General features: G+C 35.6%; 1 protein-coding gene across 1 annotated transcript in view; it reads right to left on the reverse strand.

Moving 5' to 3' along the window:
- CNTN6 (contactin 6) overlaps positions 1-16,158 on the reverse strand; it is a 271,711-nt gene that overhangs the window by 2,727 nt on the left and 252,826 nt on the right. Inside the window, exons 18-21 of the mRNA XM_072785346.1 lie at positions 12,959-13,193; positions 12,731-12,846; positions 9,758-9,944; positions 240-352 (exon numbers count right to left, since the gene is read on the reverse strand). Coding sequence (XP_072641447.1) covers positions 240-352; positions 9,758-9,944; positions 12,731-12,846; positions 12,959-13,193 — 651 coding nt within the window. The remainder of the gene's footprint in view (positions 1-239; positions 353-9,757; positions 9,945-12,730; positions 12,847-12,958; positions 13,194-16,158) is intronic.

The following is a 16,158-nucleotide window of genomic DNA, read 5'->3' on the forward strand; positions in this document are numbered from 1 at the left end:
ACTTGAAGAAAACTGTTGCATGGTATAGAGTTTTATTCTTGTTCCATGACACATTACTGTCCTTAGAATATAAAAATTGTCAATGAAAAATTTGAAAGCAGCAATGCTAAGTATTTTTCAAATCTTTTTTAAAAAGATTCCTGTATTTACATATGCATAGATTTGTTTCTTATTTGGTTGTGACACTCAGTTCCTTAGTAACCCAAATGATATTATTTAAGGAAAAATAAAATGCTCACCTTGTAGCCCAACACTTCCGACTCATTTTCCATGGTTTTTACGTGCTCCCAATTCAGGCATAATTTAGAGTTTGTCAGCTTCCAGGCAATGTTAGCTGGTGGTTGGCTTGGAGCTTTAAAGAAATAATCAAAGATCCAAATGAATATTAATTAGCTCATAGTTACTATATGACCCATCAGCATAAAAAGGGAAAATAAGTCCTGGATGATTATCATAGAAGAAGCAAAAATGTTTTCAGTGTCATTTGAAATATCATATTAATTCTAATCAGAATAAGCAAATTCATTTAAATTCTGGTCGTTTGAGACTGTCTTCATGACAAACTTATGAATTAATAATGGCCTATTGCATGTCCAGTATTAATTTATTAATCATTGCCATTGACTTTGTTTACTTTATCATACATAAATAGATGGAGGGCTCTGTTATCTAGTGTTCCATTTGGTCATCAATCAATGAGCACGTCAAGCAAAAATCAGGCTGCAAACCTTTAATACATATGAACACAGAGGTGTTAATTCCTAGTAGTCTTTGCCTTTTTAATCTTCTATTAGTAGGACTCTTTTACTTTATGTAACACAGTCTACTCAAGATATAAGCAAAATAGTAAGAGATTGTGAAGCGTATAGGGGAATCTCTTAGAATTCATGGAAAAATGCAGCAGAGCTTTAAGAAGGGCAAAATAGGGCAGCCCAGGTGGCTCAGCGGTTTAGTGTTGCCTTCAGCCCAGGGTGTGATCCTGGAGACCCAGGATCGAGTCCCATGTCGGGCTCCCTGCATGGAGCCTGCTTCTCCCTCTGCCTCTCTCTCTCTCTCTCTGTCTCTCTCTGTCTTTTATGAATAAATAAATAAAATCTTTAAAAAAAGGACAAAGTAAAAATGTCAAAAAGCCAAGTTCTTCTCTCTGCTCCTCAAGGTAGTGTTTGTTGCATGCTCATCTTGATACAGACCACCTCTTTGTCATTCTCAGTGTATGCTGCAGAAATCATGACTGTTCTCCATACATGACATTTGAAACCTACTCTGTTCAGGGATACTCTGGGCTAGAAGTCCCAGGAGAAAGATGATGATTGATTTAATTTGGCCATGTTTATCTTAGCCTGATCAATTGTAGCTAGATAGTGAGAAGAATGCATGCCATTTAATATAGAGTTGTTGGGAACCCAGAAGAGAGAAAAACATTACAAACTGAGAAAGATGGTAAGTGAAAGGGAAGATGGCTTTAGAATCAGTTTTCTAAGGTAATGGATGTAGTCCAACTGGGGAATTTTACATAGAAGAATACTAGAGGTCACTTATCCAAAAGCAAGCAGTTAAAGGGTGACTGAGTCACATCAGAATCCTGGTCTCTTGATTTCTGAGCTGGTGTTCCTCCATGACAAAGTGTTGCTTCTCAGAGGTTTGAGTCTACATGATTATTTTTGAGGTTTAGGAAACTGGAGAGATTAAAAATAATTCAGCTGGAAAGCAGAGCAAAGATAAAACTACCCAGCAAGATGTTTTTGGCATCTTATTTGAATTTGTGAGGCTGAATGAGCATAATATTTAACTCATTATAACACTGATGGAAATGGGAACGATTTCTTTTGGAGCTTTGACTCAACTGCTATTTAATCTCTTATATTTCACTGGAAAAGTCTCAGGGTGTCTGACATTGCATAATCATATATTCTCCTGTTACCATAAGCCCACAGAGACATTATTCTTGTTCACCTAGTTACTTACACCTCAGTTGGGATATGGCCAAGAGATAATGTTTACCTGCTGCTCTCAATGGGGCTCAGTTCATGTTTTATAATGGATTTGTTGAATTGAATTATAGCTGTTCTTGGTTGTGTATTTCTTTAAATTTATTGAGTGCGTACGCCTTGTCCAACTCTGTATTACCAACTACTGGCACAGTGCTTGGCAGCACAGAGGAGACAAACAATTAATATACAGTGAATAAATGACTATGATAAGATGGCTAAAGAAAAAACACTCAAGAGTCCTGAATGATTTTCTCAGATCATATTGATTATGTGCTGGGCTGTATGCAGAGCCATAGGTGACACATGTGGCCAATCCATTCATTATGCTTTCCTATAATCAAGGTCAATTGCCATGGCCAAACCTACAGCAATTCATAGGATTTATAAGATAGATAGGCCAATTGGATTAAACATGCCCTAGGACATTTCTTGATAATATAAACCCAATTCTAATTAAAGACATGAAAGTTTTGCACTTAAGGAGCACTCAATACATGTTTGTCAATACATTTATTCTGAAGGACTAGATGGCAACAATAATTATTTTGTAACTATTCTCCCTCAACTACCCCAGAGTGCCTTCTTTAATCTTTTTCTCAGTTATAAAGGAGATGATATAAAAATTCTCACAAGACATCATAGTTTTAATATCTAGTAAGCTCTTGTGGCACATTTTTTCAACTATGTTCTTTAAAATGAAGCACTAACATAATGACATCATAGAATCAGTACAGAGAAAATAAAAGTCACTTCTTTAATGTCACTGGTAGTGTTGGACTCTGAAGTTTTCATCTATTTCTGTGTCTATTTTGTTTGTTTATTTAGAGTAAAAGTACTGTTTTCAACACTATGAATCCACTGGTGAAGCTCCAGGCTGGGAGACAGGACTGACTTTGATCAACTATGTGGACAAGGAGTTTATAACTATGGCAATGATGCCAATATATTTGCATTTGTTTCTTCATTTACCAAAGCATAAGTATTCTATTGACATAAAATGAGAAGAGTTTCATCAGGAATGAATTCTTGGTATGAATGGCTAATGGCATAGATCACTTAGAATGTTTTACTCTCTTGCTATCTGGGCAGTAGAAAGAGCTGGCCTTTAAAGTCAGAGAGATGTGAATCTGCATCCAGCCTGGTTTATTTATCTTTGGAATGAGACAAAAATCTCCTAGTTTATAAAATGTTTAGCTTATAGGTACTAAAATACGTAATGTTCCTCACTTGGTTAGTGGTACATGCTTTAAAAAACTCAGTAACTGCTAATTCTCTTTTCGGACCTCCATTATGTCTTAGGACATAATCAATTTTTCTATTGTGTTAAAAGCAGTTTGTTAGTAATAATATAATTCCAAAGCTTGCAAATGATCCACTTCTTAAATATAATCATGGTGAATTTAAGATTTGCCCTTAAGAACATTGCTCTTCTTAGGTTCTTAATATGCTCTTGAAAGACAGGTAAGAGTGGTAGAGTTTAAGCTAATTATTTAAGAAATTATCATAGTCTATTATCTTTCTTATCTTTGTTCAGGAGAATGACTCCAATGCCAATGCCTTTTGTCTAGTATCTAAATTAAAAGTTTCTGAAAGTTGCTTTAGAAAGTTGCTTAATATGAACACTATTAAGTATTCTGGTTTCATGAATTTAATGTACTTGATTAAATTGCATTTTAAAAATCTATGATGACATTGAGATTTCTATTACTTGAAAGTTTAAATCCTGTCAAATGGATAATATGAAACACATGGCATGGATGTTTGTACCAAGTTGGCCAATGGTAAACTCAACAAACAAGTATTTTTTTTAATTTTAAAAATCTTTCTGGGCAATTTTCAAAGACTAAATTATTTTCTATTAATCAAATGACAGAGTAACATTAAACTAGCCCTCTGTGGCTCTAATGGTTTCCCTGTGATCAATTTTTCTGTAGATGGCATTTATATTCAACTGTAGTTCACACTGTGAACTCAATTCAAAAACAACTTCTTATGTTACACTTCTAAGTAACAGCATGGGGTTGACATTTGGGCAAGAGAGAAAGAACATAAGTGCAAGATGAAATAAAAGCTTAATGCTTCCTTTATGTCTAAATATGGATTGATTGCAAATTTACAGCAAGAAAAATCCAGTACAAAGTACTAGTCAGTCAATGACAGGGACAAGATTGAGCCAAAATTTGCAAACACTTGGTGTTGCTGGGTCTGAATATTTCTTTCTATATAAGTAGTGTTGTTGCTGTGGTTTTATTTCTTTTCTTCTTGGAATTGATGTAAATATTTTTCTCCCTTTGATTGTAAATCTAAATTCTGTTTAAGTGATATCTCTGTGGATCACAATATATTTGCAGTGCCCCTCAGTTGTCTTTCAGAAATCATTTTCACTAAGCTGTGATACTGTTAAATCATTGATAATTACTTTTTAAAAAAAATCAAAAAGGCCAACATCATCACCAGTAACAATAATAACAAAGACTTCAGACTTCAGAAGCTTTGCATATCCTGTTCTTTCTGTTTGGAGATCCCTTTAGTCACTAGCTCCTTTTCATGTTTTATGCCATATCAAAATATATACCCTTCACTACACAGGTCCTCCTTTTGATGTATATCCCAGTCTCTTATTTTCTTTGCACCACTTTTCCTAATTTATGATTCTTTTGTTTTGTTTTGTTTTTCTTTTAGGTTGCCTCTCCCCTAAAAGAGAGATTGCCTAAAGGCAGAGATCTTGGCTGTTTTAATCTCCATCAAGCACTAACCTAAGCATAGCTCATAGGAGGCAATGACTGAATTATCATATTTCCAAGAAAAGGCTCCGTCTTCTGTTAAGCTTACCCAATCAAAATAGGCAGAGATTTTGGCAAATGTGAGCTTTGCTTTCTGAGAATTTATAATGGATGATCAAGTATCAGACTGAAAATCTAGACAGTGACAGTATGAATGTGTGATGGATGCACAATTTTTTGCTGCCACCACTATTCTGAGGTAATTTTGATGTCATCTCAAGGACATGGAAAATCAAAGTTAGATCCAAGGATAGCATATGGAATCAGAATTATCTTTAATGTTTCATTAAAGCCATTCCTCATCTTCACTTTGGTTGTCCTTTCATGACCCTTGAAGAAAATCTCTGCAACAATTTATAAAGAGAAAGAAAGTAGGAAGTGCTTTCCCACCTTAAGAAATGCAAAGGAAGTGAAATCACTACAGAAGAAGTATCAAATATATGTTACCATGCATTGAGCTCTCTCTGTATGGCAGCCTCTAGGATGCTTTGGGGTACATAGTATCCTTTAGTTCTCAGAGAAAACTCCAGAGTAAAGTATCATTATCTCTATTTTTCAGATGAAAAAAATGGGTTCTGAGTTATTGGGGAATTAGACTTAGCCCAGATAGTACACGGCTAAGCTGGGACTCAGCCAAACTTCTCTCACTCAGGAGTTCCTTTTTCTTTCCAACACTGTCTCACAATGGGCCAGAGTCATGGAACAGCCAAAAAACTGCAAATATATTAAAGGGGAAAATATGGGAAACTTATAGATCAGTAGGCAAGACATGTGACTTTGACAAGTATGGCAGGGGCACATAACACTGAGAGAATATACGAAGTTAGATGAGGGACTGTGAAACTGTAGAGGATCATGAAGTATAGTGCTACCAGGACTGGAGGAGGAGAGAAAGGGAGTCAGGGATAGACAGTAAAAGATTGTCTCAGCTTTTGTTCTGTGGAATAGAGGAGACCATGAAATTTTGGAAGGAGAATAGGGCATGATTCCATTTTAGGAAGAAAAATCTAAAGACCATTTGAGATTTGGATTAAAGATTTCAGAGTTTGGAGAGAAAAGGACTACTTAGATGGTTAGAGATGAAGATTACAAATTAGCGCAGCATTCATGGGGTGAAGAGATTCAGAGAATCCATGTTCATAATGTCTCAGTCGAATGGATGCACAAAGAACCTTTTTAAGCATTTGTTTTCTTATACCTAGGAATTAAAATACAGAATTCCTTGATTTTTTGTAATAATTAAGTGAGATAATGTATGTGGAAAATTAGCACAGGGCTTGGGATAGAGAAATGCTCAGTATTTTGTAATTATGGTCAATAAAATAAGGCCTGCTTCCTCAAACATTTCCATGTCCTAATGCCCAGAACTTGTGGGATTAGTATTCTTAAGCACCCCTCTCTTTTCTTAATTAAATCAAAGAAATAAAACCCCTTGTAACTCCTAATATTTTTATATGGAAAAGGGGACTGTGTAGATGCAATTAAATTAAGGATCTTTAGATGGGCAAACAAGATGGAGGCAGGAGAGCCAGAGTCAGAGGAGACACGATGAGAGAAGCAGAGGATCAGAGTCACAGGCAGATCTGAAGAAACTAAGCTGCTGGCCTTGAAAACAGAGATAAGGGTCACAGCTAAGATATATAGGTGATCCTTAGAAGCCAGAAACCACAAAGAAACAAATGTTTTTGTAGACACTCAAAAAGGAGCAGAGCCTATGCCAACACTTTGATTTCCAACCATTGAAACTCATTTCTGACTTCTGGCATCTAGAGTTAGGATAATAAATTCATATTGCCTTAAAGCCCTAAGTTGTGGAAATCTAAGCTGCAACAATAGGAATCCACAACAGTTTGTATCCCATTTTCAAAATGTCAATAATTTAGAATATTACAGAATGAAATTAGAGGTTTAATTTGTATTCAAATATGATGAGATGAGAAACTTGTAGAACTTCTTATTCTCAAGTTCTTATTGGCTATTTTGATCACAACACTCATATAGACTGATGAAAGCCAAATTCAAGAAATACTGAAACAATATTGCCATTAAAAAATTAGGAATTACAAGGTTTTTATTTGCTTGATTTAATCAAGAGAGAAGATGAATGCTTAAAAACACTAAACTTCATTTTAAATTTTATGAATCTCATCTCACTTTTCTCTCAGCAGATATATTCTAGCATTACATCTTGGGGAGATTGCTTCTTGTTAATCAAACTGTTTTCAAAGGATATGTTCCACATTCTTTGATGAAGATGATCGTGTGTTAACACTCAAAAAAAAAAAACCCCACCAATAATCTTCTTGGCATTTATTTCAAATTTCAGTTATGCCCACTTAAAGTATCAAGTACTTAAAGTAGGTCAACTGAACAAACTTGAGATCACCATGTCAAAAATGAGGTAAGCATAAACTAATACATGATTGATTCAAGTTGTATGGACGATCAAACTAGCAAATTCAGGTTGCAGAAAAAAATCATTTTTTAAAAGTTTTTAAAGATACATACAATCTTTTTCAAATAGTTTAATATTCAGGTCTCTGTCTATCTTAAGCTGGTCAATAGGAATACATATAATTTGACCTGACTTAAGCATTGCCTCAACAACCACACCATCATGTCTGTCCATTAATTACAATACAAATCTGTGAGGTTTTTAAAAATACTATCTTTTTTTCCATATTTTTAATTTAAATCCAGTTAGCCAACATATAGTACATACTTGTTTCAGATTTAGTGTTAAGTAATTTATTAGTTGTGTATAACACCCAGTGTTCACCACACTACGCGCCCCCCTTGCTCATTACCAAATTACCCCATCCTGAGATACCACCTTACACAAGGCAGAATGGCTAAAATAAACAAGACAGGCATCAGCAAATGTCTGCAAGGATATGGAGAAAGGGGAACCCTCCTACATTGTTGCTGGGAATTCAAGCTGGTATAGCCACTGTGGAAATGGTATGGAGTTTTCTCAAAAAGTTAAAAAATAGATATATCCTATGATCCAGCAACTGTACCACCAGGTATTTACCCCAAAGATACAAATGTAGTGATCCAAAGGGGCACCTGCACCCCAATGTTCACAGCAGTAATGTCCACAATAGCCAAACTGTGGGAAGAGCCAGGATGTCCATCAATAGGTGAATGGATAGAGAAGATGTACATATATACAAGTTAATACTATCTTGACACATTTCTAATCACCCTTGATTTTGCCTGAAATAGAAACTGAATTACACACAAGAGTTTCTGTGCATTTGTCATTCCTCAATCAGCCAGAAAGAAATGGCAGGACACCCTTAAAATCACTGAATGACTAGAAATTTCCATCCAGATTTTTAGATTAGCTGGAAGAGGCTAGACTCCAGAAGGACTCCAGAAGCAAATAATTCATATGGCAATGGTTTCATTGATTTGATCAGCATAGGATAAAACAGGAAAAGGAACAGAACTACATCTCTAGCCAGTCAGTTCTTGAGAATCGGTCATGACCCAATTTCTTTCAAACTGGGGGGATTGGAAGAGAGCTGGATTAAGAATTGTTGGTTGCACATACTCTGCTCCTGAAATGGACTGATCCCAGAGGCTTTTTGTTCATTTGTTTGTTTCTTTCTTAGCAGTTTCATAGTACTTTATATTTTCCAAGGTGCTCCTATAATCAGCACCTCATTTGTGCCTCACCAATGATTGGGAAAGGAGTCAGGGCAGATAGAATTTTCACTTGGCAGAGAAGAAAATTAAAGAAGAAAAATGGAATGTCTTGTCCTGTTTCAGGTCATGAGTCAGTGATTCATTTAGAATTAGAACACAGGGCTATAGTTGGTGATGTGGACACAAATGGGTTATGTATTCTATAATCAAAAGTTTAATAACTGAGATGATTTAGAAGTTCTTTTTTGGATGGGACAAATATATATAGAAAAAACTTTGTATCACTTGATTTTCAAACTATGTTCAACCACCTATTCTTTTTCAATACACGAGAGAAAAGAAAACTGCATTTAAAAGCAAGCTATACTTTTCCTGTGTATCTATTTCTTAGTCTTCCTCAAAATTCAACAACTATATTTGAACTATATAATGTTTGAATTGTTTCTCAAAATTTAGCAACTATATTTGAATCCTTTTTTTCATAAGGTTTCAGAGACCAAAGAATATATTTTTAGAAACCTGTGAACACAAATAATTTATGTTCATCTACAACATGTAAGTAATATACAAATATTATACAATCATAAAAAGTACATAAAGCAGTCATTACTACATCATATTTGATCACTGTGTTTCATATTACAGAATATTTGGTTGATACTACTCTCACTCATAGGACAAATACAGCAAAAATCCAAGATTCATTCTTTATTCAGTAGGCTTTGCCTATGTGAAAGACAGCTGGCTGACAATTAAGGGAGTTAAAAAGAAACATAAGAGTTAATTCTTAAATTTGAGGGACTTCCAAGTACACTGCAGTGATAAGCTATTCTAGAAATAAAGATCTAGACATCTGGCAGTGCTAGGATCACCTCAGAGTACAGTCTAAAGGATGAACAAGATACTTTCTTTATGTCTTTCATTCTTGAAGAGAGCCCTGTGAGGAAATAGGTACTATTTTTCTCTCATTTTCCTGGAGAGGATATTGAGACCCTGAAAGTTTAAATAGCCACCCAACAATCCAAGGCTAGAGGTCAGGTTTTAAAGTCAGGTTGGGTGAGGACAACAGAGCCTATGCTTTTAAACATTACACTCTTCTGTCTTTCATCTATATACTCAGGATATTTTCTTTTTGGAATTTCAAAAAGATCAAAATGGTTTCTTTGAATTTTTACCAGAAAGTTTCAACAATTGTCCATATTTAAAGGACAAACTAACCAAACAAAGCAATTGGTGAGATGATAAGGTGGGAGAAATAAAATGGAGATTGAGCAAATATGTTTCTATTTATAGGTGAATCTTGGTCCTTGCTGTGGGATGTATACTTACGAGACTTTTTGGTGGTGACATTGACTGGGGGGCTTGAGGGCCCAGCTCCAGCACTGTTGTAAGCTCTCACGGAAGCAAAGTAGATGGTATTGGCTTTCAGTCCTGTTATGTTTTTGGTTGTGACATTGCCACTGACTCTAATTTTCCCAATCATTGATTCTTTAGAGTCATCTGTCCAGTATAATACCTGATCATTGAAAACAAAGAACATATAATTCATTATTTTCCAGCAACTATCAGTCATGGTAGGGTATGCGAAGAAAACAAGAACAGAAATAGAAGAATATTTTTAAATTATAATGGTTATACAACAACAACAACAACAAAATAATCAAAGTCTTATATTTATAGGGAGGAAATTTTAAAAGACAAATTTACAATGGAAATTAGAGAACCTAAGAGATTTTTTTAGAATACCAAAATAAAGTGGGGCACTTGGTAGACCAGTTGGTTGAGCATTGGACACTTAATTTCAGCTTGAATTGTGATCTCAGGGTCATGAGATCAAGCCCCATGTTGGGCTCTGCACTCAGTGTGGCATCTGCTTGGGATTCTCTCTGTCCCTCTCCCTCTGCCTCTCCCACCCTCAAACAAAATAAATAAATAAAATCTTTAAAGAAAAAAAAAGAATATCAAAGTAAAGTATTTCATGAGCTATCCAAAGGTTATCAGCTTTACAAAGGATATATAATAGCTTGGACCAAAACAAGATTCATATTAGCAATCAAGGACTTTGGTTATGATGTTTTGCTCTTAACATTTCTTCCAGAGTTTTTTGAATGACAGGTTAATTAATAATTCAACTTAAATCAAGCTCTTCCTACATATTAGTACTGATTTAGGCACATAGAAAAAGACAAAAGAGAATGAATTTGGTGCCTGCCTAGGATTCCCTTATAATCTAGTTAAGCAGTAGGAATATCTAGGAGAACAAAAAACAGAGGATGCATTCCAAAGAAATGATATGGGGAGAGGGGGAAGCTCTGGGAATTTGAAGAAAGACAACATTAGGGAGTGATTAGAGAAGGATTCCAAGAGAAGAGGAGACTAGAGATGAGATCTCAGAAATAAGTAGGATTCAGATATTAGGCAAGGCATTTCAGGATTAGAGTAGCAAGAGAGATCTAGCATATGAATAGGACTTTCTGCTTGTTCCAGAAGTTGCATTAAAAACAACTCAAAATGGATGAAAGATCTAAATGTGAGACAAGACTCCATCAAAATCCTAGAGGAGAACACAGGCAACACCTTTTTGAACTCAGCCACAGTAACTTCTTACAAGATACATCCACAAAGGCAAAGGAAACAAAAGCAAAAATGAACTATTGGGACTTCATCAAGATAAGAAGCTTTTGCACAGCAAAGGATACAGTCAACAAAACTAAAAGACAACCTACAGAATGGGAGAAGATATTTGCAAATGATGTATCAGATAAAGGGCTAGTTTCCAAGATCTATAAAGAACTTCTTAAACTCAACACCAAAGAAACAAACAATCCAATCATGAAATGGGCAAAAGAGATGAACAGAAATCTCACAGAGGAAGACATAGACATGGCCAACATGCACATGAGAAAATGCTCCGCATCACTTGCCATCAGGGAAATACAAATCAAAACCACAATGAGATACCACCTCATCCCAGTGAGAATGGGGAAAATTAACAAGGCAGGAAACCAAAATGTTGGAGAGGATGTGGAGAAAAGGGAACCCTCTTACACTGTTGGTGGGAATGTGAACTGGTGCAGCCACTCTGGAAAACTGTGTGGAGGTTCCTCAAAGAGTTAAAAATAGACCTGCCCTACGACCCAGAAATTGCACTGTTGGGGATTTACCCCAAAGATACAGATGTAATGAAACGCCAGGACACCTGCACCCCGATGTTTCCAGCAGCAATGTCCACAATAGCCAAGCTGTGGAAGGAGCCTCGGTGTCCATCGAAAGATGAATGGATAAAGAAGATGTGGTTTATGTATACAATGGAATATTACTCAGCCATTAGAAATGACAAATACCCACCAGTTGCTTCAACGTGGATGGAACTGGAGGGTATTATGCTGAGTGAAGTAAGTCAATCGGAGAAGGACAAACATATGTTCTCATTCATTTGGGGAATATAAATAATAGTGAAAGGGAATATAAGGGAAGGGAGAAGAAGTGTGTGGGAAATGTCAGAAAGGGAGACAGAACATAAAGACTCCTAACTCTGGGAAATGAACTAGGGGTGGTGGAAGGGGAGGGGGGGGTGGGGGTGAATGGGTGACGGGCACTGAGGGGGGCACTTGATGGGATGAGCACTGGGTGTTATTCTGTATGTTGGGAAATTGAACACCAATAAAAAATAAATTAATTATAAAAAATAAAAAAATAAAAACAGTACAAGGCAAAATTAAAAAGTTTATAAATGTACCTTTATTCTAATTCCAAAACAAAAGAAATGTATTATCCATTTGGGGAATCACTGAATTTACAAGTTAAAGAATAATAAGTATGAGTAAGTCTCATCACTTGACTTTGTGAGAATTAAGGCATGGAAGTGATTTGCTTCATTCTACATAGACTATAAAGGACTGATTAAGGAGAATCTAGGCTTTTTTCTTATCAATTGCCTTTTCCAAGATGACTACATCATTCAAGTCATGTTCTAAATCAAAGACAGCTTTCCCAGTAAAATTCCTCCATGGTTTAAGATCATTGAGGATTAGAAATTTATTATTGCCTAAGAAACAAATATGATGGTGATTTGAAACATAAATAAGATAATCACTCAGTAACCTTAAAAATGGCTACCATTTGCTAGTTTACTTGCTTAAGATCACCTAGAAAGATCCCCTTTGCTCACTTCCCTCAATAGCTGTAGACCTACAATGTTATATGCTAAGAACTAGGTTAGTAGTATAGAGCTGCTGAACAAGAATTGTTGTGTGGTTAGCTGGCACATTCACAAGGGAGAGTGAAATTAATTTGGATTACCTCATAGCCCAGCACTCTTCCAGTGTTTCTATTCCAGGCAATAGCATTCCACGAAACCTCCATTTCTGAAGCAGAAAAACTCTGGACAGAAGTTCCCCCTGGGGCCAGTTGAGGTTCTGTCATTCAACAGAAGACACAATTAACTTTAGCAGAGTGCTTCATGGAAAATAAATGCAAAATATGCATACATGCCCAAGTACAACCATCTCAGGTCTGACCACAACTTACCATCTTCCCCAGAGTAGACAATGGACACGGTACTCAGAGATCCTTCTCCTTCATTATTATATACACCCACTTTGACTTCAAAGGGAGAGAGAGGGGTGATGCTTTCATTTCTGTAAACAAACCTTGATGATTCTACAGATGGTACTCTTTTCTTGGTCCAGGATGTTGAGCCAACTGGCCGCAACATGATGATGTATCCAAATTCCTCTCCATTTTGTAGTTCTTCTGGAATTGACTTGGGCAGAAGTGATCAATCACTGAGTATTTACAAAAATATTTTATAGAGCTATTATAATTTTTATTGATTATTTGACATTTCTTTTGTATAGACAAACATGGATATTAACCTTGCTTAATGAAACATTGAAAAAAATAATAATACTTTCATTTGGAATGCCAATTAGGAAAATGATCCCTATTAAAGATATTCAGATAAATAAATGAAAAATTTAAATGGAAATGTAAAACAGGTTTTACATGTTTGTATCTCTTTCCATGATTATTCATTAAGTTGCAATAATATAATGTAATAAAAATGGTTTAGAAGACTGCAAGATTTTATAAGTTAAAATGTAATTTGGGTATGAATTTTTAAACTCAGCACAAAATTAACTATTAACTGTTTCAAGGCTACCTATGTTTTCTTTCCATAAAATTTTCAACAAATTCTTATGAGATAACAGATAATTTATTATGTAATAATACTTGCTTTAAGACATATAGAGTATTACTCAAACACAAAAGCATAAAAGACCTCCCAGTATTTTTAAACATATATCTTCATTAGTAGTAACATCAGCATGAACTTTTCCTGACATTTTTATTTATTTTTATCTGTTTTAAAGATTTTATTCATTTATTCATGAGAGACAGAGAGGTTCCTGACGTTAAAAAAACAAAAACAAAAACAAACAAACAAACAAAAAAAACCCAGGGGATTCCTGGGTGGCTCAGCAGTTTAGCTCCTGCCTTCATCCCAGGGCATGATCCTGGAGACCCAGGATCAAGTCCCACATCAGGCTCCCTGCATGGAGCTTGCTTCTCCCTCTGCCTGTGTCTCTGCTTCCCTCTCTGTATCTCATGAATAAATAAATAAATAAATAAATCTTTAAAACAAAACAAACCTGTTTATTCCCACAGAGACCAAATTGTATAAAATTCATTTAAAACCTAAACTTATTATTATTATTAAAATTACAAAATAGATATAAGGTCCCCAGAGCTCTACAGATATTACGTATTATAAATAGTCACATAAAGAAAACACATGAAAATTTATTCCTAATAGGACATTAATGCTTGAGTCCCACATGCCTATAACTCCTTTTCTGAGGTTTTCCTTACCCATACATATCCATTCATGTATCAAATTATCCTGAGACTTGAACCACATCTGATTACGCAGTAATGGGCACAAGAATCAATGGCCCCATCTTCATCACTAACTATGAGGTGTCTTGGTGCCAAACCTTCATGTTCTATAGTGACAGCCAGACCCCAGCAGTTTCTCTCCTCTACAGAGTTTGAATATGAATCATAGGTGGGGACAGTTCTGGTTACACTTAGAGTAAGCAATAAGTAGAAAACATACAATGAATATAGTAGGGACAATGAAGTGGTAGAAGCTAAGAGAAAATGGAAGCTATACCTCAGAGAAGAAACAATGGAGTTGTAGAAGTTGTAAGTTGTAAGTAGAGGAAACAGGTAGAAAAAGGTGTAAGCATGAGGGGCTATTGGAGCAGGAGCTGGATTCCCAGAGTGGCTGGCAGCAGGCTAGGACTACCATGCTCTGAACAGTGATGAACGATGTTCCAGTTCTTCATTTGACCTGCCTGCTTGGTTATTGAGACTTCTTTTCATCCTCATTACCTCCCACATAGCTTTAAAATAAATCCCCATTAACTGAGATGACCTGAGCTGGCTCTGTTTCTTGGCGTGTGGAACAGTCTAACAAATACAGAAAGTGAAAAAAGGAAGGAAAATATAGGTCCAAAACTCTAGGGAAAGAAAATGTGTCCTTATTTTAGCACTTCACAGGGAGATTAGAATTAAAACAGTTCATTTTTAGTGGAGTGGAAGAGATTTGTGAGAACTTACCTCTCTGCTAGAGTATTTGGTTTTTGATATTTCTCTAATCTTAGATTTAATCAAAATATTTAGCTCATCTGAGAAAGTGAGCTGGTTTATGTTAGTCAAGTACAATCAGTTTCTCATGATGTTTCCTCAAGAAAGATCTGAGTCTAACATGTGCAATTTAGAAAGGGGGGAGTGAAAATACTTATTTAGGGTCTTCATTTTATTCTTCCCAAATGGGCAGAGGGGAAAATTATGGAAAAAATATATATAGCTGTTTAAGATAGTCAGGATGAAAGTTTCCTTCTTTAAGCAAAGGAGGTGTTCAGTAGAATAAAGAAATTCAGAAATTCTTCTGGTAGTAAAATCTATTAAAGTTGTAAAGACTAAGAACAGAATCTTTAGTCTAGACCAAGGGTAGCAAACTATGGCCTAAGATCCAAATCTTGTCTGCAGCCTGGTTTTGGATATAACAAACATAGCCACAACTCTTCATTTATCTACAATATGTGGATGCGTTTGATGACGATGGCAGGGTTGGGAAATTGTGTGAGAGAGAGATATATGTATATCAACTCCCAGTATAGGTGTTTATCTCTTATTCTATAGTACTTTATCGTATATTCCTAACCTTGTAGTCACATTTTATAATGCATATTTACCACAAGCATTTCAAACCTGAGAGCACCTGGGAGGATAAATTATGATAGGATGTAAATAAAGATACCCTTAAAAAGGAATTGGCATTAACTACATTCCAAAAGTTAGATATCTTGTCTAGGTTGCTGGAAATAAAACAAACCAAACCAAATAAATAAACACAAAATTACTGTGGTATGGGAGAAAACACAAGGAGGATGTTTATTTCAGGCAGATTATACCAAGGTGTATTTACCTGAGCAGCAATCTGGGATGACCAGTAAAGCTATCACTTATAAACCATAATGGTGGATTCTCACTGAATTTAGAATGGTCATTAGTTGTGCATTAGTTTTGAAAGCCCATCATGTACTATTTCATCTATAATAGTGGTGACTTTGGCCTAGAATGGTCTCTCCACTCTCAATTTCTTTTTCAAAACAAAGGTCAGCCAAGTTAGAGTGGTACCTTACCTGACCTTCTTCCAT

This window comes from Canis lupus, chromosome 19, assembly GCF_048164855.1.
Source record: "Canis lupus baileyi chromosome 19, mCanLup2.hap1, whole genome shotgun sequence".
In the NCBI taxonomy this organism is placed as follows: domain Eukaryota; kingdom Metazoa; phylum Chordata; class Mammalia; order Carnivora; family Canidae; genus Canis; species Canis lupus.